The 24,578-nt window shown below is 39.0% G+C and overlaps 1 protein-coding gene across 15 annotated transcripts in view; it reads left to right on the top strand.

Moving 5' to 3' along the window:
* Positions 1-24,578, top strand: part of EYA4 (EYA transcriptional coactivator and phosphatase 4) — a 155,034-nt gene that overhangs the window by 115,530 nt on the left and 14,926 nt on the right. For 11 of the 15 annotated variants that reach the window (XM_032983230.2, XM_032983232.2, XM_042796153.1 and 8 more), the window contains 6 exons: positions 77-220; positions 1,213-1,292; positions 1,674-1,857; positions 9,906-10,042; positions 11,602-11,685; positions 20,552-20,641. In XM_032983230.2, coding sequence (XP_032839121.1) covers positions 77-220; positions 1,213-1,292; positions 1,674-1,857; positions 9,906-10,042; positions 11,602-11,685; positions 20,552-20,641 — 719 coding nt within the window. The remainder of the gene's footprint in view (positions 1-76; positions 221-1,212; positions 1,293-1,673; positions 1,858-9,905; positions 10,043-11,601; positions 11,686-20,551; positions 20,642-24,578) is intronic. The other 4 variants (XM_032983240.2, XM_032983239.2, XM_032983237.2 and 1 more) reach the window with 2 other exon arrangements.

Below are 24,578 nucleotides of genomic sequence, written 5' to 3'. Positions count from 1 at the left end.
CTTTCTTTTTTATTTTGTTTTCCCAACTGTAAGAAGATAGTTTAAAGAATCAGTTGAAAATTAATTTCTTATACAGATTTGGGTGTAATGTTGCCAGGCATCAAGACGGAAAGTGGGCTCTCGCAGACCCAGTCACCACTGCAGAGCGGGTGCCTCAGTTACAGCCCAGGGTTTTCCACCCCACAGCCAGGCCAAACACCCTACTCTTACCAGATGCCAGGTGAGTAGCCACCACCATCAGGGCTCACCCCATCCTGCTGCTGCCGACGGCCCCCTCTTCCCTCATATTTGTGTTGTATTTTCCATTCGTTCTTGTGAACTCCAGCAAGTACGCTTATCATTAGCAGCTACTTTTACTTGTAAAATTTAAAGTTTATTTTTTTTCCGTACTGATATGCATATATGTATTCATTTTGGTCATCTGTTAATTTAGATATGGTCATGCAATGCAGTCCCTATTTGCACCTTCATTTTTCAATGGGTTGAAATCACATGGCAGGACTGGAAGCATTTGTTGTATTTAGTAGCATGCACAAGTCACTTTTTCTTGTTTCCATGTTTCTGAGTATGACATCATTTGATACCTGTTTCTCTTTGGATTAACATATTTTGTTAGAATTTCTCCTTAATTCATATTTATTCTTTCACTTATTATTATTCAGTTATTAATTAATTTATTACCCTTTGATCATTGATAACTTGTTTTATTGGGATATATTTTAAACTTCTTATATAACAGTTAATGTTTTAAGTGTTACGAAATACAATATGAATCATCTGACATGTTGAAAACAAGGACATGCCTCACTGCAGATCAATTAAAAACACCTGGATCATTGAAATATTCTTTGAAAAGTTTTTTGTTTCATAAGTGAGCATACGCTAAAGTGTTAGAACTTAGAAATGATGGCAAAAAAGAAAAACAGTATTTGAGGAGAGGTGAGACACTGCAATAAACTGAAAAACGCTTTCTCAATTGGTGCAACAACTTATTGCCAATACCTTCCTTGCATGGTGTGAAAAGGAATGTATGCCTCTGTGTGGAAATAATATATCATTTATTTTAAAGTTTCATTACAATATTTTATTGTTTAAACTGAAAATAGAAGTTGCTTGTTCTTCTGATGCATCTATAACTTAACACGGAATACTGTATTTGGAATTTTGATTCACAAGCAAGTTCTCACAGTTAATTGTATTTTTAAATTTTAGGTTCTAGTTTTACACCATCGTCCACTATCTATGCAAACAATTCTGTTTCAAATTCTACAAACTTCAGTAGTTCACAACAGGTATGAATATTACAATTTTTGTTTGTCAGTTACAAAAGGATTTCTATAACTCCAATGATAGCGTGTTATTTTAATTTAGTTCTGTTATGCTGAATTAGATTTACTGTGGTTCAATGCTGTTTTCTGTGGAAAGCAATCAGAATCCCAGTGGAAGTCTAGCTGCATCTTTTGGCACTTAAATACTTCAGCAACCTCCCTGTAGTTTTTTTAGTAAATATCCTTAAAATAAAAAATGTTAAATATCCTTAAATTAAAAAAAAAAGTGACCTAAACCCCCAAAACTCTTGCAAAAGTCATGTCATTGCACATTTAAAAATACTTAATGGAAAAAACACTCATTACTCTACTTAGTTAAGTACTCTGCTGCATTTGCTCTTTCAGGATTATCCATCATATACAGCTTTTGGCCAAAATCAATATGCACAGTATTACTCCGCATCAACATATGGTGCATATATGACCTCAAACAACACGGCTGATGGCACTTCATCATCATCATCAACCTATCAGTTACAGGACTCTCTCCCTGGCCTGACTAGTCAACCAGGTACAGATCTACATTCAGGTGAAAACAATTTTTATATTTTATTCTGTGCTTGTATAAAGACAAGATTTGCATACCTACCTTGTTGAAATATTGATATTTTAAGTCCATGTCTTTCAGAAAACTTTATCATGCAAACCAGACAAAATAAGCTTTTTTATTATTATTATTTAGTTAGGAAACCTGTCTGGTTTGTTTGCTAGTTAAATAAAGCTCTTCACAGACTGAGATGATTGTCAACGGAAGGAGAAGGCCTGAAAAAGGGTGCAACGGTCTGGAAGGGACATGGTAGTACTAAATACAACTGTACAGTGACAAATCTTTAGTAAATTTTGAAATAAAAGTTCAGTGAGCTCTCCTGTTACTGACAGTGGAACGTTCTTGTATCTAACTACATGTTCTGAAGTATTGCTGTGAAGAATTTAAACCAAGATACTGTTGTTCATTTAATTATGCCCCAGTCATGCTAGCAAGAGTACATGGGCTTTACTCAAATGTGTGCAAGCCATGCTTTCTAATTCACTAATTCGGGTGACTAAGAATAGAGCAGACGGTTATTAGCAAAAGTGTGTCTTTAAAAACGGCACTGAAGTAGTTGAGGTCGCAGCGAGAAGGCTCCCCGGAGGCAGGAGGTGCCGTTTCGCTGCCGGACCGTGGCCCCTGGCGCAGAGCCACCGCAGCTGGGGGCAGCAGCTCTTCAGCCTCTCTCAGCGTGGTTAGAACCCAGCTCGCCATCGTTTGCCTGCTCCATTCTTTGTGTTCTGCAAACACAAATGTTAATATGGATTATATGGATTTCTTTCTTTTTTTTTTTTTTTTTGTTTCATGCTGATTTCTTAAGTTCTTGAACAACTCATCAATTTATTTTCCCCCATTTAATACAGTGGGACTAAAGTAAAGAAAAGTTAAAACTATGTATTTGAAATTATGCATAGTATAGTGCAGAGCTACGAAGGTCATGGTGAGCTAGTTTAGGAATTCACAGCCACAGTCAGACAAGTGTGGTGTCCTTACTGAGTGAACAGAGCCTGCTTTTTCATGCTCACTTTCCTGTATTGTTCCTATTACATAGGAAGCTCTTAAAGACCTAGCTCAGTGTTACACCTACTAAGGCTGAGCGTAGCATCTATGGGAGAGGTTATCAGATGCCAGCTGCCTGACTCAGCCTTGCTAGACCAATCTCATCCAGGGAAGCTGGCTTCACTCGTGCGGCGTGGGTAGCGTCTGCCTTACCCACAGACTGTGAGCATTTATAAAAAGACGAGCAAACAGGGTTTTGCATTAAGCTTTGAATAGGGGGAGAACAGGCTTCAATCACAAAATCAACTCATTGCATAAATCTTCCTGATTCTCATCCTAACAACTGCAACATCTCACTGAAAAGTATAGTAGAAAAACTGATGAATTACAGTAATGAATTTGTACAGAGGAAGGGTAATGCTATGTAGAAAAGTATAAGCAGGGCCTCATACTTCATATACTTAACATAAATTGCTTAAATTTACCAAAAACATTGGAATTTTAATTGCATGAGTTGAAATTTTTCCTTGCCAGCTGTTTTCCTCAGGCAGATGTTTGAAGCGTGTGCATATGTGTGTGTGTGTGTGTGGTATGGTATGGTATGGTATGGTATGGAATGGAATGGATATGGGAAGATACACATTCCCTTGTTTTTTGAAGAAAGTAAAATGTTATTCAGTAGTCTCAGAATGCAAATTTAGGAAGAAGTTAAGAAGTAACTTGAAATCAAGTGAAATTTCAACAGTTGCAGGACATCCATAACAGACATAAATCATATGTAAAGTATTTTTAAGAGTGTGAAGGGTACTCACAGCTGATGTTCTGATAGTTGTGAATGTTCTGTGTACTTCTTTGTTCCTTTGTTATTCCTCCATATTTTCATTTGAGAAAATCAGTGTTTCCCAAACTGTCTGTCCCTTGTGTATCTGTGTTTCCTAGAAATGCTGTATAAATTTATCATGTATTACCAACTCACTTAGTATTGAATAGCACTGATAAAAAGGAATCTTACATAGCTTGAACAGGTTGAAAAAATATTGAAGGCTTCACATCTATGAAACAGTAAGGATTTTTCCTGTTTGTGGATTGTCTAAGCATATGAACTTGTTTTCCTGTTAAGTACGTTGTGCATCTGAACTTATAAATCTGCCCACACGCTCCTTATTTCTGTGAAGTGTTGCGCTGATCATGCGACCCTCTGCTGAGAGTGCAACACCCACTTAGCGAATACATGACATGCCTGTGCCCTTCTGTGTCACTGTAAAAATAAATTTCCATCAGTGAGGTGCACTGTCTTGGAGATCACTTCAGACACAGTAGGTGATACTGCAGAGCTTCAGCACTCACTGTGTTCACTTGCTGTCTAACAGGCCTTTATTGCTCAGTCCTTAAGACTAAAACCTAAGATTAAAAACAGCAAGGCACTTCACTCTTTGTCCGTCTCTGCTAGCTATTAATTCAAATAACTAATCAAAGCCTCTACTACTCTCCACACATGTAGGATTTCTTGTTTTCATAATAAAGTCCCATCAGTTCAAGAGTTAATATCAGTTACAATTTTATTTATTGACTGAAGAAAATGAGATGAAAATTGAAATAGACTTCAGTCTTTCTGCTACTCATAACAAGCAATAGCAGGTTACAAGCCAGGAAAAAAAGAGGTTTGTGATGTTGAAGACATCTTCTGGATGCTCTTTCTGCTAAGAATATGTAACAAAAGTCAGTCCATAAGGAGAGTATAAAGGGGCTCAGATGTTCACCAATCCAACATCTGTGTAAGGCTCAGCTCCTTACCCTTCCCACAGACTTCTCTTCTGTGTTTGTTTTGTGCCTGCCCTACATTAAGATTTTTCAAAATGCACTCATTGCCACAGAGTATCTGTGAGACAAATTGATATCTCCAGGGATACTTCATCTCATATTGGGATAAGTCGGGAGAATTCTTAAGGGATTCTCCTTCAGGAGGTGAGTACATTTGAGTATATTCAATGAGTACATAAGTACATGTAATCTAGAGTGGGTAAAATTCTAGCAGAGGAAATTGGTCTGTAGGGAGTCTGGGTAAAAGTTTCATGTTTAGGCATCTCAATTCCATATGTCCAGAGTTAGGTGAAGTGATATCATAGAATATTAGCTCCATTTTGGTTACTGGGATGCAGCAGAGCTTCGTCTGTCTTAATTTAGTACCTGAGCATGACGTATATGGTATGGAATAGGGGGTGGAGAATATGCTAGTTTTGGCTGGGATAGAATTAATATTTTTCATAGTATCTGGTATGGAACTATGTTTTGGATTTCTGCTGGAAACAGTGTGGATAACATAGGGATGTTGCTGTTGCTGAGCAGCGCTTACCCAGAGCCAAGGCCATTTCTGCTCCTCACCCCACCCCACCCGCCAGTGGACTGGGCGTGTACAAGGATTTGGGAGGGGACACAGCTGGGACAGCTGACCCCCCAACTGACCCGAGGGATATTCCATACCATATGATGTCCTGCTCAGCATATAAAGCTGGGGGAAGAAGGAAGGGGGGAATGTTCACAGTAAGGGTGTTTGTCTTCCTAAGTCACCCTTATGCGTGATGGAGCCCACCTGTCCTGGGGATGGCTGAGCACCCGCCTGCCCGTGGGGAGTGGGGAATGAATTCCTTGCTTTGCTTTGCTTGCATGCACAGCTTTTGCTTTCCCTATTAAACTGTCTTTATCTAACCCACAAGTTTTGTCCCTTTTACCATTCCGATTCTCTACCCTATCCCACTGAATGGGAGTGAGCAAGAGGCTGCATGGGGCTTAGTTGCTGGCTGGGGTTAAAACACAGTGAAGTCACCCTTTGCAGCTTCTTCGGGAGATGACATTATGAAAAACAGTGTAAAGGTCTATATGCAGACTATGCTGAAGTGTCTTTTCTCCTGGATAAGTGGCACAACTGTGTTTTAACAGAGCGGAGTGGATGTTGACATCAAACTGCAGGTGGGAAACAATGTTCTGGATATAAAAACCAACCTCCTTTTGTAACAGTGGTGCTGTCCTCTAACTGGAGCTGCTGCAAGGTCTCCATGGCACAAAGGACTTCATGCTGGGCATGAAACAGTGTATAGAGTATGTGTATGAACATCTGTGATAAAGTGGTCATTCCATGCTCTGGTTTTATCATTTTCCTCTTGCTTTATTGGATCTCTGATGCTGCTCATAGTTCCAGTGGGAGAAGGCTATGAAGTGTGTTTATTAGGCATGTGTTGAATATTAGAAAAGCTAAAATATTTCAAACGTTGCCATAAAAATTACTGTCTAATATGAGCTACAATAGGAACTCTTCATGAGGGTAAGGTTTTAAGTCCTCTCTGGTACTAGAATTTCTCACATTCTTCTATGTTATATGGCTGAATTTTTAATAAGTTTTCCTTTTATCAACATTGACCTTATTCCTAAAGCAAACGGAGGATAAGAAAATGCAGTTGCTCCTTTAGCCTGCTGTTGGTAAAGAGCGAATCAAGCAATTAAGCCTACAGTTGTTCAAAAAAACATGCACTAGTGACTTCTGCAGTTCTAAAATAGCTGCATACCTTGCATTCATCTATGAGACAGCTGCTCATTCTGATTTAGAGATTAGCGTAATGAAATAAAGTTGGCTTTAAATATCTAGAACTTATAAGGTACAGTGATTAGTTACAGTACTGATTAATGGATAATTATGCAATCATGTACAGTGTTGACCCAAGCAGAAGCTTGCGGCAACTGGTAGTGGCTAATGCTAAATGAAAATTGAAGTTATTTACTTCAGTTGTTAGATCCTTTCAGAGAAGATTTAGAACAGGGCTCCTTTTTATATTTTATTTTTGGTAGATTAGAGTAAACACAGTCATTGGGAACAGATGTTTTCATATATTACTGTAGAAATGAGTCTTGATTTTGTTGTAGAATGTTGAAATGTTATAAATATGAAGACTTCTGTGGTAAGAATGTAAACATTCATCCTCCCTTATTTAATTTTTGCCTTTTCATTTCTTAGGTTTTCTTTTGGGCTATTTTTTCCACTCTGGCAGAAATATCTAGGAAATTATATTTTCATACAGAACTCTTGCATACTCAGAACTTCTTTTGAAGTCAGTGTAGGTTTTTGCTGCATGAGGATTCTAATTATGAAGCATCTTTTTGTACATTTATACAAAAATGTACATTTGTAGATTTACCAAAGTATATTTTGCTGTTCATCTTATGGAGAGAAAACTAAGATAATATGATCTTATTGGTCGCTCCACTGCCTGCAGTGTCCTTTCTGACACCAACATCCTGCTGGGAATAGAAATGATTAGTCAACAAGAACTCTCCATTCTGTGGGGACCAAGTAAAAACAGCATGGGAGCATTATTAATTAGGTATTATTTTTGCTGCTCATTTCTTGGCAAATAAGACTTTTGACTGAAGAGACACTACTATAGAATGCATAAGATCCTTATCCAAATCAGGACAGACCTACCTAAAATAGTACCTGGAATAAATTCTCAAATTGCAGTTTTGAAAATCTCTTCTTAGCTGCTGCCTGAAAGTTTGTCTCTGTTCTGCACAAGCAGAGAAGCACATTGGTTTTGCAACATTGAACTGGTCATCACCTAGTTCAAGAAAAAAGTAGTAGCATCTTCTTCCAGGCAATAGCAGAATAATTTGAGCACTTTCACAGGAAGTGAGAGAGACAGATTTGGTTTCCTCCTTTTTCATGGAGGGTTCATCACCTTCCACTTGAGGGTACAGGGAATGTGGATTCTTGGTCATGAAAAAATGTCTTTATGCTTTATATATATCAGTCATCGCGTCAAATAAACCATTGTGCCCTGAAGAAGGCAGTGGAACCTAGATATGGCCTTCTCCAGGTAAATGTCCTAACCAGTAGGTTCAAGATCTAACTTCCTTCTTGTTCTCCCCTTTCCTTGAATCTTGAATTCTTTCCTCACAATGTCTGGAGCTCCCATTCAGGAATGTGACATTATAGTATTAAATCTTATTCTTCCAAGAAATACAACAGTATTTTTCCAGTCAAGATATATAAATATATCTTCCCAGTGTATTTATTTTAATAATCTTCTGTATGTGGTTCACTGTAAGGTATAAATAAATTATAGAAGGGATTAAGAATTTAACTGTTGTGTTACATTTATGCACAGACTCTTAATTGAGACTGCAGTCTATTTTTGTTCTTAGAGCTTGCTAGACTAGAATTGTTTTCTTCTTTGTTGTGGAGGGAGAATGAGGTGAATGACTCAGGGAAGATCACAGAAACATTCAATCATTCACACTGGAAGGGGCCTCTGTAGGTCTTTTGGTCCAGCCTGCTCATGGACAGGCCAGTTTAGTGCATGTTGCTCAGGGCTGTGTCCAGTCGAGTCTTGAGTATCTTCAAGGATGGAGCCTGCACAGCCTCTCTGGGCACTCTCACGGTGAAGGATTTTTATCTTGTATCTAACAGGAATATCCCTTGCTGTGATTTCTCTCTGTAGCTTCTTGTTCTTTCTCTCGATACTTCTGCGAAGAGTCACTCAGACATTCCGCCTGTGTGCTCAGCTGCTTAACTGTTTTGGTGGCCCTCACTTGGACTAAATCCAGTTTGTCAATACCTGTCTTGTATTTGGGGACCCAACACTAGACGTTTTTCCAAACTTGTCTTGCAAGTTCAGGGTGGAGCAGAAAAATCACTCTCCTTGATGTGCTGGCCACTTTCTCTGTCGTCTGGTGGACTTTGGTGACTTTAGTGATGCTCCTTGGTAAAAATTAATAATGTTCAGATTCCAGCTCAAAATCAGGTGCACCATAGATGATTCTTGAGAAATGTTTGTACCAAGTGTACGTTTATTCTGCAGATGTCTGCTCATGAGTACTTTTAACAAATACTACCAAAGTGGTCTAGAAACACACAATTAGATGCAGCACCAGGACTCCCTTAAGTGAAACTCTGTAGTAGATGTCAGATCTAAGATGTACCCTTTCCTTCTTTAATGGAGGAAAATCAAATAGTTAATAGGATAGATGATGAAGAAGTTAATAGGATAGATGAGGATTTATGTCATTTAGCACTCAGGCACACAGCCAAACTGAATTTATTGCTCCCACTTTTAAAAGGGCACTGAAGGTACTGCGTTATGAAGAAAAGAGTATTTTCCGTTCACTGAACTGTGTCATAAAAGTACTTTGTAAGGGGAAGTTCCATGCCATCCTTCCTGCAGTGAGTCTGTCGTCTTAGCTACTGGTTTGTGATCACCTCTAAAGCCCTTTATTACCAGATAAGTAGATTAACTGGGTAAATCAGGGATAGGCCTGAGTGTTCAGAGCTACTACACCATGACAGATCAAAGGTCCTTCTAGCACATCTCTCTGACAACGGACAGTAGCTGGTACATAGAGAAAAATGATCAGAATACACCAACTGTGACTTCACCCTCTTTCTGATAGTAACTGGAATATTGCATTTATTATTCTGACTTTCGTCTGCCAATTTATGGACGGAGTTAAAGTGGGAGAAAAAAGTAAACTTTACTAAAGAGCAGGTGACATGGGAGGAGGAGATGAAGCAGGAAGCTGACTGGCTCTTCTGGTGTGCGGACATGTGCCGAAGGGTGTTCTGGTAAAAGTAACACTGGAGTTGGAAATAAGTCTATCTGAACTCCAAACATGGGAAATGAACTACTTTAACTGAATGGCACTTAATGTTTTGAGAAGTCATTAGTGTGACTTTTAAGATACATCTTCTTTGGATCTATCAGTATTTTGCATGTGCTTATGTGTATTTGTATATACGTCTGAGCATGCATATGTGTCGTTTTAATTTTTCTCTTACTCCATTAAGGTTTAGAATGTTTCCCTGGTGAAGTCAAAAGTCTGTGTGGCACTTGCAGATTCCATCTACATAAGATAAACCATGTTATCACTCATTTTCTACCACTTTTTTAGGTGCATCTTGTGGTTGAGTTTGCATACAGACATGTCTAGCTATTAGAAAAAAAAAAAAAGTTTATTATTTAAAAATCCAGCACTAATTTTGCCATGAATGATTGACTTCACAGGGGAGTTTGACACAGTGCAGAGCCCCTCCACGCCAATCAAGGATCTTGATGAGAGAACATGTAGGAGTTCTGGGTCAAAGTCTCGGGGTAGAGGGCGGAAGAATAATCCATCACCCCCTCCGGACAGTGACTTGGAGGTATGCCTGCGGTAACTGATGAATGGTAATGCGGAGGTTTCTTCTGATGAAAACTACCACTATGGAAATAGCTTAAGGCATTTTAGAAGACATCATGGACTCAGACTCACTAACTGAATATTACAGATATTAGTTGCTGTTTTAATATAAGTGTACAAAGAGACATTACTGTTCTTTATGACAAAAATAGTCAGAAAAGTAAATGTGATTCAGCCTTCCACTTTTTAGCAGTAAGATTGCATGTCTTTCAGTGTCTCATGGAATAGAACCACAGAACTGTGAGACTTCTGTATTCAAAATTGTCACATTTTGTTTTAGCTTTTTGAAAAGGAAATCTCAAATATATTGGTCAGCTAAATTACGTGTATTTACAAATGCAGTGTAAATATGCGGGATCTGCTGGCCATAGCCTTTCAAATAGTTAGGCACAGGTTTGCCCTTGTGCTTGTAAGTAATGTCAGTGGATTTCAGTGAGGCAGCTTACATCAGCGAAGTTACGGCTGTACTTAAGTATGTGCAAGATCAATGCCTTAGTGAAGAAATATATCCGCCTAATATATGGAGTGACGATTTAAAACACAGGTGACCTCTTAGCAACGGAGTAATTACAGTCGTATTATTCCTGTGTTAGCAATGTGCTGCCTTACAGCAACAGGAGGAGGAGGAAGAGGTGGAAGAAGCAGAGTGCCTGTGTTTGTGTGAAACACCCCAGCTCTGGCATCAGGAGGACGTGCTGCCCGCCGGGGCGGTGTGTCCCCTCCCGCCACCAGCCCGGCACTGGGAGCCAGCAGCCCTGGCCAGCCCCACTGCCCTGCCTTCCCTGCCCAGCTCTGGGTACAGGCTGTGGATGCGACTTGGCTGGCCACACAGCTGTTCCTGGGCAGGCAGGGTGGGCTGCAGTGCTAGGCACTGAAAGTAAACGCCACTGCTTTTATACAGAAACTTAAAATTTTTTTGCTTATCAAAGGATTTAACTCCTGCAGTGAAAAGACTAACTTTTTACATTTCAGTTTTCTTATCTCTTTTATAGTTTACCAGTGAAAATGAACCTCTCATCAATATGAGGAGTTTCCTTTTTTTTTTTTTTTTGGGGGGGGGGTTAGAATAATTGGGTTTATCCTACAATATTATTTAAATTCTGTATGATAGAATCGGTGGCATGTATCACTTTTACCCAAGATTTCATTTTAACTATACAGGAGAAATGAAGAGGAACCTTGAATCAGTTAGACTTGAAGTATCTGAGAGTACTGTTTATCCTTAAGTTTAGTTAACAAATATGTTTGACCCCCATCATGTTTCTGAAATCTGTGTTATAATCTTTTTTGAAAAGTTTTTAAAGGACAAGTAAGAAATGGTTGAAATGTTCAAAAGTTATGCTCCTTCTGACTTTTAACCATGCATGATACACTGTTCTTGCTGATTTTCAGAGAAAACCTGCTCAGTTAAATGACTGGTTAAACTTTAGGACTGAGTTGACTTTCAGCTCCCTTGGGTGGGATGGTGATGAGACTTCGATGTTATTTGTTTAATAATATTATCCCCACTTTTATTTTCAGCGTGTATTTGTTTGGGATTTGGATGAAACAATCATAGTTTTTCATTCGCTGCTTACAGGATCCTATGCACAGAAGTATGGCAAGGTATGTGAATCATGAATTCTGCGTCAATTCACTGAATCAGAGCTGTCTGGCCTGCATATGTACATGATTTCCCCTTCCGTGTTCATCATGGCATGGGTGAAGTTAGAAGGGAAGTGTACAGTAAACCCCATTTTCAGAGCATTAATATGAAAAAATCAAGGAGAGAAATGAGGCACAGAACCCAAGAATGATATAAGAGGCAGGAGTGAAGCTGATGCTGCAAATGAGGGAAGAGTTTGTAGCGGAACACGGATGAGGTTCCTGAGGTATGTTGGAAGAGATGTTGTGGGGACGTAATAGATATAGAGGGCAAATGGAAATAACTGACAGTATCTGGGTGTGTAAAGGAATAAATAAGAAATAAACTGGAGCAACAGGTACATTTATGGGGAAATTGATGGATCAGGATGAGTAAGAGACTGACCTGTTTCAGCACCAGCTGCAGATGTTATTCTTTGACTCTCCAGCTTTTCTGTTGAATCTTTGGTTCCCTTGGCTGGCTCTGGGGTGAGTAATGCTGGGGAGTGAATCCCTCTCCCAGGCAGACAGTTGTACTCATCCTCTCTCCTTCGTTGAGATCCAACAGGAGTTCAGGTCACAGAAGAGCGAGCAGGAGAGCAGGAGGAAGAGGGAGGGAGGCAGAGCGAGGCAGTCGCAGCCTGCAGGAGCAGGAGCAACCCTGCTGAGTCAGCAGCAAGCCCCACTGGGCCAGTGGTGGGAGCTCTGGGAGTGGTGCTCGGGCAAGGGGAGGAGGAACTGCTGGGAAGACCAGTGTGTAGCAGCAGGAGCACACTGCTGGGAGGGGTAGAGCTAAAGGCCTGGATGAAACAAAAAATTAGGGCAAATGTATGGAAGGGAAGGAAATGGACAGGGAGAATGTTGGTATGAACATACGTGGATGTAGGCTTTCTGAGTGTTGTGCCATTCAAGTGTAATTAACACAAAGGTATTTAAGAACATAACCATGTCCATGCTATGTCAGACGAAGAGCTGGTTTAGCATAAGTTTCCTGCCTCTTTGTCCCAGCCAGAATCAGATGCTCAAGAAAAGGATGTGAGAAACAGTACATTAGAGAAATGCTTTCCACACCCACTTTCCCAGCCAGTGGGTTAGAAATGTCCAAAGCAAGAACCTGTGGATTATAACCACAGATGGGCCAGTCCTCTGTGTTTTGAGACAGCTGCTTGAGGTTATTAAAAGAGAAAGCTAGTAGGAAAACTCAAAGGCCCAGACAAAAATCTGAATTTTTGTAATGCTAAGATAAAGGTAGTTATTCATGTCTTGTAAAAAACATCATTGCTTGTTTTGCAGCTTCCCAGTGCCAAATCACTCCACATTTCAATACTCTGTCAAAAACTCCTGCTGTTTTTCAAACACTGTAACAACAGTGACTTTGTCAGAACCATTTCTAACTTACAGTTATCAAAACAAGAGAGAAACCTAGTTGAACGTGAACATTTATATGACTTTTTAGTGTAGTCCATAGACTGCCACAGAACTTGCTGAATTGCCCCAGCGAGGTTGTCATTCCTTTCATCCTTTTTTGATTGTGCCCTTAGGATGTTCATCATCTCACATAATGTGTGACTAAAGTCTAAGGCAACTTAAATACAAAGTTTTAAAAATCAGAGCACATTTTGTAGCTCACAAACTTCTGTGGATAGCTTTGGAAACTATCTTAGAGGCAGAAACAGTAATTAATTCCTCCTTGTTTCTCACTTTGTTATGAGTAAGGATATTTTTAAAAATTCCAGTACCACTGTTCTTTAAGGATCTATACAGAATCCTTAGAAACAGTAATGCCATGTTAACAGGCAGTAGTACTGACAGCAGATAAAGTTGGCTTGTATAAACCAAGAGTATCTCAAGGGCAAGTGAAATTAATGTAGTTATGCTGCTGAGATCAGCATCAGTAAACAAATGTCATGAACAGCCATGAAGCAAAAGGAGAGGAATTCTTAACTATAATCCTTTTTTTTATTTTTTTTTAGCATTGGTAAGTGGCATCCATACAAGTTGAGAAATGTGTTCATTTTCAGAGACTGTAAAATAAAAGTAGTAGACTTTTTCCTTCCTGCAGTGACTACCTTTGCCATATTTATAGAGAACTCACTGGGAAGGTAATTGCCAGTGAAAATCAAATATATATATATATTGTTGACTGCAAGAGGTCTAAAGCAGTAGGAAAGGGAATACGGGGGGAGTTTATCCTGAGTAGACTTTAACTTTTGCATGTCATTAAGTGTTGCCTAAATTTAAGATGGGATGTGTCCAAGCCTAAGTGCCTAAGAGGTTCGACATGGGACAAGGGAAAGATAGCACGGCTGGACCTCAGTCAGTCTCTGGCTCATGACCTCTTTAGCAGATGTGGCCCTTATCTTTTCTGCATATGAGTTCTATCTGTAAACAAGGTCCTAATCCAGGCTGAGGTCTGGATTGTTATGAGAACTGGATTGCTATGAGAGTAAGTACTCCATGAATTGTGATGTTCTCAGTGGAAGTCTCATGAACACATAGGTCTGTAGAAAGTGCTGAGAGAGATGCTTATCCTGGGAAGGTAGTATACAATTGTTACTTCACAATGAAAAAAAATTTCAAGGTAGTATAAAATAATGGTGCTACTAAATTATTTAATTGTGTTGATTTGCTATCCAATTTTAAAAAAAATCCAAGTGTGTAATGTTACACACATTCTCAGCTGTGCATACTGTGTTCTTCCACATGTATTTTGTGAGCCCATTTTGTATAATATAATCATGTTACTCTCAAAAAAGAAACCACAAAAAAAGAATTCACAGGAAAATCAAAGTTTTCTCCTTCCCCCATATTTCAATATTCTAAATGAGATTAGTGAGTCTTTGATGTGAACATTGCTTTAAGGGAAGGCACCTTCTTATACCAAGCATGCTCACTTTGTACTTTCAAGGAGTGAGAAGCTGGGTTTAGAGCTAAAGTGAATATCCAAACAGGCAAGGATATTCACCTTCAGTTCTTTCCCACCTACTGCTTGACATGTAAATTTTCTTTCCTCTTTTCCACTAGCTCTTTACCCTATTTCTTGCAGTAACAGGGAGAAAACAAAACATTCAGAAATTAGTCTTTTAAAAAATGTCTCTGCTCTGCTGCCATTCAGGCTGTGCAGGGAATGCAGTGAGGGGAGGTACAGCGTGTGGAGGTGGCCATCATGCTGTTATGGCCAGTCAGAGGGACCCATGTATGCGTGCAGGAGACTTTGAGACAAACAGTCCCTCTTTCAAAGACATTCTACAGTTTAATAAGTGGTTGGAGTAGAAAAGGAAAGACAAACCGACATCCCCATAGGCCATGGGGCCACTTGTTGACAGAGGTTGCGTGGGAAGGCCTGGATCCAGTAGGCAAGTTTCAGGTCATGTATTTGTCAAGAGAACACCAGATTTCTGACTTATGCCTGAGGATTTATGACGTTGAGAATGGACACTCTCACTGATACATACTTGTCCAGCAGCACTTCGCATGCTGTTACAGTTATTTGATTTCAGAATTATATAGGGCTGGTATAATAACCAAGTTAAAAACAAAACTAGTGATTTGCTGAAAGGTTTAACTTGCTGAATGCAGCTGTAAGCATATCATTTAAAACACGGGGAAAATTGCTGCTTCTTACCTGGGCATCAGTAGAGGATACCTTTATATTCCATTGGCGTGGGATAGATTTGGACAGAGGTTGGTCAGTGCATCACTTTGATATTTATAATATAAAACTTGCCCAGAGGAATATTCTGTGGCTTTCTGTTTTCCACCTGTGGGTGTTTCTGTCTGACTTTTGGTATAGTGGTTATTTTATTGGGCTGGTCAAAGCTAACATAAAAAGAGAATAAAAACTGCACTACACCTCTGTTAGGTTTCAGGGAAACCGTGCTGCCTCCCAGCAGTAAGAGTACCTCTCATCATTCATCTTGTTTGCTCATCTGCTTTGTATTTCATAAAACTAGTACATTTCTATTTTTAATTATTTACTGCGGTAGCAAATTATGAACATTGGCATCTGAGCTGTTATGACTTGGGTGGCTGGTGATGGTTTTTGCAGCTGAGCACCAGTTGGCAGATACAGTTTTCTACAATGCTGAGCTCTTAAGTGAGGATTTGTTGATGTGACAGGACATGTGTTAGGAGATGTCATCATCTGTTAAAAGTCTATGAGGTACATTCTTATTCCCTGTGAACAGTGTGTATTCTTTGTTCCATTGCATTCCAGTTATTCTTACTCATCTAAGGCTGATTAAGCTAGAGTTTTGTCTACCTCTGAGCATTTATATTTCATTCATTTCTCCCAGGTCAATCCAGAGGGCAAGGATGCCCAGGTAAATGCAGTGACTCAAGGTACAGCTTGTTAAAAAAGAGTGAAAGTCCCTTGTTACCTTAGAAGGGGGAGAATGTGATTTCCAAGTGCAAAAGTCAAACCAAATCCACAATTGATGATCACATTTGGACATTTTTGGTAACATTGCCAATGACTGAAAGTTGTTGGGAAGACCACATTAACCTTGTACACTTCTCTGGAAAGGGCTCAGAAGCTTTTTTATTGTTCACTCTCTGCTTGTCCAGTCATTAAACAGAAAAACATTGTCACCATTAGCACCCACGATGACATTCCCAAATTCATTCATAAATACACTTTTGACTGCCTGTATTAATAGTGTATCTCTCATGACCTCCAGTTGTCCTCTCCATTCACTCCCTCATTGTCTGAGACCTCTGAGTCCATCTTCCTGTCTCCTAGAGAGCATGGAACAGAAGCTTCGTATGGAGTATGTGAGTTTTCCTTCATCAGCCACCAGATATTAAGGAGAGATGTATTCTCTTCCTTCATTGCCACCCACAAGAAGCTCTCCCGGGAACAGATGTCCCCTATGAGAAAGTGAGAGCTGAACTTAAATCTGAGATTCCTACATAATGTAGGGAAATATCTTTAAGCTAAAAATATTGGTACTTAACTTAAACATTTTCATTTTTCCAGAGGTCAATTTTGTTGTAAGTCTGTTCAGGACAGCCACTGAAAATCTATTCTTACAATACTATTCATATATTTTGCTTGGATTATTGCTTATTTTTGAGGCTTCATGCATACAAATTCCGGTCTCAATGGATTTACCTGACAGTCTATTTATCTATTTGTTTTCTGAGGTTTTATAAAAACTGGTTTAGTATGTTTGTCATTTTTTTTCCAAGAAATTAAATGATTCTGAACATCTTGTGCCTGACCTTCCAAGACAATAATAAATAGATTTCTTACACCAATGGACACTGAGCTTTTGGGGCTTTATTCCAGTCATTTTCCTCCTGGTCAGAACATTTAAGTATTGGTCCTTCCAGGATATTTTTATCTACTCTCCCAGGAGGCATTCCAGTGGATGGACCAGTCTAGTACAGAAGTCCACAGACAGACAGTCTGGCTCCACTTTAGTGCCTTCATACTAACATATCTAAAGTCATTTGTATTTTGGTATACAGAAGTGCTGTAGCTGCTCTTAATTCTTTTGCATGCTAATGATATCTGGTGAAAATCATGCCTCTGAGGGCCAAAGAGTTGCTTTTTATTCTGCAAATTGTCTGCGGAAACCTTCCAGATTTTTTTTTTTATTATTATTGTTTTCCTCTTTCGTGTATGCTTGTGCAGAGTAGCACAAAATACCATTTTGGCAGAAGTTCAGTCTGCCTTTTATTCGGTTTCTCAATTTGCTGTGCTTAAATCTGTATCAGATGCACATGTTTCTTGCTTTCTTTTCAACACTCAGTTCTTTGTGCCACTTGAGTCAGTCTGCAACTTCTGCTTCAAATTGGAAGACAGTAAAACGATGACTGGGATGTTCCTCCACATTGTGCAAACACTATAAAACCACAAGACCCTGACAAATCTTCTCTCTCTGTCTATTTTTGTATGTGAAGGAATGAACTTAACATGGCAAGAGCTGGAACGTGATGTTTAATTCTTGTTAAACAGTTGCAGTGCAAATTTTGGCCAATTTATCAAAGGAAGAATTGTTCATGTCTTAAGAATTCAATTACAGTGATTCTTCTTAGCAGAAGTTATAGGGAGATCCCAGCCTGATTTTATGCTAAGCTGAAATAAATTCTCTTTGCTTTAGTTTAATTTACATACAGTACCCAGAAATACCCTAGGCCTGCTTTTGTCAAAACAGGAACATAGGAAATCTCATTTTAACGGTAATAAGGTCAGACATAGTTGGTTACAAAAATACTACTAATAAGAAAATCATAAAAGCTTTGTCACATTTACGTCTTTCAACTATACTAGGCAAGACAGGAAATTGTGATACATAGTTGGTAGTTTCTGTAAAATTAAATTGGATTATAATGGAATATGTTATAGCGAATTTCCGCATTTAAGTCTGCTTCTACCCAGGAAGGGGAAAAAAGAGGCTGAGAATCAAAAGTCTGAGATTCCAGTCTTGGAAGCACTCCAGTGAATAACTTAACTCACATAAATAATAATGAGTTACCACCTGTGCATAAAGTTATGCACATGTCTTAGTGTTTGTAGGATTGAGGTAAAGAAGCATATTGCAAATACTCTTTATTATATTGTATCTAGGAAGAAAAATTAACGATTTACTATGTGCAGAAAAAAATGCAAGAGAAAGGAGAGAGAAACACATGTTTATATGTGATGACATTTTGATAAAAGCATTATGGCTTGATGAGGAATCTCATGAGTCTAAAGTATTCTGATGATTTGTGTCCTAAGTATCTTGTATGAGTTTTTGTAAACCTGTTAACATCTGCTCCTTAATCATGCCCTTGGAAAACTGACCTTTGCATTTGCTGCTGCCTTCAGCCACATGACTTTCAGATCCAGCAAACATGACTGCAGAAGACTTAGGGGGATGAAGTTAGGTTTCGAGGCACTGCATTTGGTTTTTACTTTTGAAATATAGTCTAGACCAGTTCAAGGGTCAACTTAAAAAAGTTTTCACTGCCAGAGAACTCGGTCTAACTTTGGATCATTACAATTTCTTGTACACTGTTCTCCCCTTTAAGTCTGACTTTTTCATGAGCAAGGGTCAAGATATGTCTGTGTTTCAGATTTTACCATTAGTTTTTAAGTGCTTGAGGGCAGACGCCATCTTTTATTCAGTCGTTATGAAGCCCTAAAGTAGCGGACGTCTGATGCTGATTGGGAAGCCTTTGATCCTAATACTAACAAATGATCATTTGAGGTTTTGTGTGATTTTGTTGCCAGATGCTGGTAAACTTTTAGACTTTCAATCTCCAAGTACTTAAGAAGGGATTTCTGAAAACTTGCTTGTGTCAATCAGAGTTTAAATAATGAAATATAGGGTTTTTTCTTATTCTAATTAGAAGAGGATCACATCTACTTTTAAAGCCCATTGAAATACATTAAGCATAAAAAAGTTACCTGAGCCCCACAAGCTCAGGCAGATGATTAAAGCAATGATAAAACTAGTTACTAGGCATCAGGAACTGTCCATATGCATTCTTATTCTAAAACAAATGTAAGATAATGCAAATTGGCTTAACCTCTTTCCTATTGAGCCTAGCAAAGCTAAGTTAATTACCTCACATTTACTCTACACTAAATGCTCTCAGACAAATGGGTATTGCAGATCAGTAGATTTGTGGTATCTTGCTGAGGTAGAGTGATTTGATAGTGTGAGAGCTGACGTATGAACAAATGCAACATTTTGAATTAATCTCATCCAGGGACAGGAATCCTGTATTTCATCAGAAATGAAGAGATAATCTGTAGCAAACAAACTAACTTACATAGGCTTTCCCATTCCTGTGGACAACCTAAAGAATTGTGCCATAGATTATAGGCATGCTGAAAAACACTTAGAACACTTACAGGCACTTTGTTGAATGAACACGTGCAATAAAATAATAAAGAAGAGCCTGGAAATTCATCAGTGAGTGACTACATGGAAGAAAGGTAAATACTGAGACAGAGAAGGACCAAGTTCAGGCTTCAAAGATACACACAGCAGCAGAAATTGTGGGAAAGACGTGATGCAGGCTTAAGCATAGGCTAGGCAGTGATGGTTTATCCAAAGTGAAACTCAATTTGGGGAAATGGGCATGGGTTCAGACTACTTTTCGTATTTTTATAAAGCAGGTACATTAGAAATTGAAAAAGCCTCTTAAATCATACCTTCCTATCACAGTGTAGGATAATTGTTTCCAAGGTAATCATTTGGTCGAGATTACTACTTTTCCTTAGCCAGTTTAGCATGATCTTGGTGAGCACTTCTGCGTGTCCAAAAATTGGGAAGAAAAGCCAAGAGATCAGAGGAATTGTGCAGTGGACTGTGTGTCACATGGAGTAACTTCATTCCTACCTCTGCTGCTGACTCAGCATATTGGGTCAGAAAAATTAGTTACTGCTCCATGACTTAGCTTTTTTTCTGCCCACAAATTGGCAGGCAAGATACTTAACATATCTTTATTAAAGGCTCAGGGATGAACACTTTAGTGTATTCCTTATAATAATAAATACTGGTTTTCTTACATAAACCTTTCATGAGAAGTTTCTTCCCTGTTTACAACCTTTTTTATGCAGGTTTACATATGGCCACTAGGTTTTCCCCTGTCAGTCTAGACAGGTTACAAATGCCATGACCCTAAAAAATCTTAATGTTTCAACATCCCTAGTTCCCCAAATGTTCTCACGCACGTTCATCAGTGTCTTCTAGTAGCATTGTATTAAAGTAGCTTAATACTGAAAGGATTTTAGAGGATTTTCTTGCAGTGTTGATTTTTCAAAACACTTTGTATACAGCAGTTTTAAAGTAGTTTTGATATAACTTAAAGGTATTTAAGTAGTTAACCTTGTTTTCTGTTTTTTAAGGATCCACCGATGGCAGTGACCCTTGGACTGCGAATGGAAGAAATGATTTTTAATCTTGCTGACACACATTTATTTTTTAATGATTTAGAGGTAAGAATCAAAGGAACATAGACATGGTTACTCCTGGGTTTTTAATGTAGTGGTTTTGCTGTGCATTAGTGTTTGTAGCGTGTGACATTTTCTGCCTATCTGGAATTTAGATTTGTCATACTCTGATCAGAGAGAGGTTAGCCAAGTGGCAGTGGCTTCCCATGGCACCAGAGTCCTTCCGTGAAACCGGGTGAGAGAAGGAATCTGCAAACCACTCTTTCTTCTCTTTGTCCTATGTCCATCTTTTCAGTTTCCATGGATTTAGAGCTGTCTGCAGTCATTTTCAGGAGGGGGACATATGTGCCTCCTACTCTTTCTCTTGAAGTTCTGTACATTTGCTTTCAGTGGGTGCCATCATCTGACCACAAGAGACTGTTCTTCTCTTCACATACTCGAGTAGCCTTTTGGTCACAGGCCCCCTTTCTTGCTCATTTACCTCAAAGACTGCAGCATCAGAGATCTGGGATTATGATAGATGTACTCATCAGTGATGTCTCTTCCAAAGGTAACCAGGTGACCTCATGTCCTGTCATGATGTAAACAGGGTGTGCAATTTGGCATCCCGTCAGAAAAGGGAGAGACCTTGTCCTAGGGAGTGACTGCTGTGGACTGCTCAGCTGTCAGAGCACACAGACGGGCTGCCGTGGGGACACCAGTGGGGAGGCACGCTCGTCAGCTGGGCATCACGGACTTCCGTTTCACTCCGGGAGTCCGGACATGTTAACGTGGAAAGTGACAGTCTTACAACCATCGGTGTCAAGAGACAGGGTGAATACCAGTTCTCAAATTAAACTGTGGGCTTCTCAGACCTTCCCCTGGTCTAAAGCAGTTGTTTTCTTGCTCGGAGTGGATCCCAGAGTTCCCTCCACAGACAGATATTTTGCCACTAATGGCATTTGGAAGACTTTGAGGTTTTGTTTAAAATGCCAGAAGAAGGTCTACGGTGAGTGAATAGAAAAAATGAGGGTAAGTGAGATTTTTCCATTCACTGGGATGTTGATTTTTCTAGTCTACACTTCTTTTGTTCCTTCATCAACTGCAGGCAATAAGAAAAGCAGAAAGTAATCAGGCTGCAGCTGTCTTTACCGTCTCTTGCATACCTCATTTATTCTTAGCTCTTTTTAAGTCAAGAAACTGGGATCTACTTCACCCTGTACTTGAGCTGCACTTCCTCCTGCCAGCAGCAGAAACGTAAGAAAGTAAAGCCCTGGACATGCCCTTGCCACTCGGTGTTTTATTGCAGTCCTAGTGAGTCATCACTTGACAATGCAAGTGCATTTGGTGAATGTTCTTCTGGTGCCCTATACCAGGAATAGATTCCAAATCAATTTTTCAAAGCATTGCTTGAATTTCTTTTTAGCAGACCTTTGTCCCTGCGTGTTCAGATTTCACGTGACATACAGTGAACTTTCAGCCATTCAGTAGCATATGCCCAGAGTTCTTCAATCTTATTTTGAGTTCAAGTGGAAGAGTTCATCAAAATGGAGCTTTGCTCTCTTTACATCTTTATTCTTGCTTATAGCCAATGAAGCTTCATTCCCTCCTCTCATTATTTATTTTTTTCTGTAGATCCTAGGTTCACTTGTCAGAGGTGGATCGTCACATTTTGTATATTCTTCATAGGGCAGTTTTAATATCCTGTCCAAAAATTCATACTCCAGCTCATTCCAGAACAGTATACAGACAGTTATCAGTTTTAATTAAAAAAAACCTACTAGTTGGGGGCTCTCTTAAAGAATCTCAGAACTCAATTTGATTTGGTTAAAGCCAATTTCTATATGCAATTACATATTTTCTAGTCCAGAATTCATTTCTGTTTCAAAACCAACTCTCTTATAAGATTAACAAAATTCCAAAATTCTTGTTCTGAAATGAGCTGTACACACACATTCTGGCATATGCAAGAAGACCAACAGTATTCTATCTTCCTAGCAAATAAGGTATCATTGCATGGCATCCAGTGCCAAAATACATAGAAGCATCCTTTAATATGCAGATGCTGTTTAATTTGTAATCTGTCTGTTTAAATATGCTTACAGAGCACGTCGCCACTACTGAACATTACAGTGCATCTGCATGATGAATGTGAATTCTGAGAATTCCCCAATTCTGACTTGGGGTGTCTCTCTCTCATCTCTCCCCCACTCTACATCTCTCTTTCTCGCTCTTCCTCTGTCCATCCTCCCCCAGGAGAGGGGAGGTAAGTGCTGAGTCATTGATGATCATGACCATCAAGACACAAGACCTTCATTTCTTACTGGAGGAAGTGAGATAGGCCTTTATTCACTGGACAGATTACTTATCCTTTCACCATCTCTCTTTTTTAATGCTGAGCCATCAGGTCCCATCCATTCTGTCTTGCTTTCATCTTCATCCCACAATAAACTTCATGGCTTCAGACATGACAACTGTAATGTACTAATGAACCTATATTTCTGTAATATCGACTGCAGTCACTACATCCTCTAAGCTCTCTTTTTTCCCTGTCTTTCTTGGTTGCAAACGCTGCTTTAGTAATAATAACCAAGTTATTGAAAGTTATCACATACAAAAATAAAGTTTTCCTTCCTCTATGCAAATCTGTCTCACTACAGTGACTGCTGATGCAGAAATTCCGATCTGCTGAGGCATTCCCTGCTGACCCAGTAACCCACGTTCTAATCAGCCAAGCTGTACTTGCTAGGCTGTTCTCCAGCTATTTCATTCTCAGTGTATAAATTTTAGTTAGCTTGAGAAATATCGCTTGGGAGGGCAGTTGGTGTTTTGCCATGAAAATAGGAGTCTGGTGCTCTAGAAAGTTCATATGCCTAAATGATGCTTAGAGATGCGACTCAGTTCTGTAATAATATCCAGACTAACGCATTTTGTTTTCAACCAGGTAAGGAATAAATAGATGTTTTTCTCCCTATCTCACTATTAATTTTAACACAGCTTTTAGAAATGTTAGTGGGGTATACTGTGTATGCAAAAAAATCCCCAATTTCTACAAATTGAAAGCAGGAATTTGGAGTTGCATCTTCCAACTTCATTATCTCCCTCCACTCTCAAGATGATGAAGAAAAAAGAGTATTTATTTCAAACAAACCGAATTACATTTCCATTTTTATGATAATCCTACCGTATTTTAAATAAGATTTTGTCATAATTTTTTTCTTATTAGAAATAGCAATGAGAAATAAAAAATAGGATTTAGGTAAGTCTCAGAATTTGGGAGGCAGGTCAATCTAGTTTTAACAAAGACTGAAGCATATATACATAAAAAGGGGTGTTCTCTATAGCCTCTAGAAGGCATAGTGCTGAGTATCTCTCAGTAATAACCTTTTTGTGTTCAGTGTGGTGAGTCACTGTTTTTACTGGATAATGAAATTACTGTCCATTCCAGGAGGATAATTTTTATGGGTGATTTGTTGTTCCTCAAATTTTCAGGCTCTAAAAATTGCTGCAAAGAATTGACTGCACTCAGATACAATTTAAATTAGTGTTACTTCAAGCAAAAGCCAGTTATTGTACCTAAATTCCTTTCCTGCACTCTCAGTAATAGGAAATATATTTTATCTTTCTTAGTTTTGACCTTGCACTGTCAGTGAGCCACTGTGACTTGAGTGTAGCCAGTACTGTAGCTGATGTGAAAAGTATTTTACATGAACATTTAAAGTGACAGCTTGCTTTCTTCCCTTCCTCCTTGCAACTCTTTGGTATGTTTTACAAACAAACTTATGGTGTTGTGCCATCAGTTTCCTGCTTCTTTGGGGAAAAGTAGAGAACTATCTCAGATGTGCTCAAAACACCTGCTTTTTTTTTTTTGTTGGGAAAGTTTTTTCACATCATATAACTGAATCTGTAAAATGTAAACATTTTAGTTGAAGTAGATAAATAAATGAGAAAGCAAAGTAAAACAAAGCAAGGAGTGGTGGGCACATGGGTTTGTTGTTGGTCA

Source organism: Tyto alba, unplaced genomic scaffold (assembly GCF_018691265.1).
Source record: "Tyto alba isolate M040663 unplaced genomic scaffold, T.alba_DEE_v4.0 Super-Scaffold_22, whole genome shotgun sequence".
Taxonomy (NCBI): Eukaryota; Metazoa; Chordata; class Aves; order Strigiformes; family Tytonidae; genus Tyto; species Tyto alba.
This window is presented reverse-complemented; position numbering and strand designations above follow the sequence as displayed.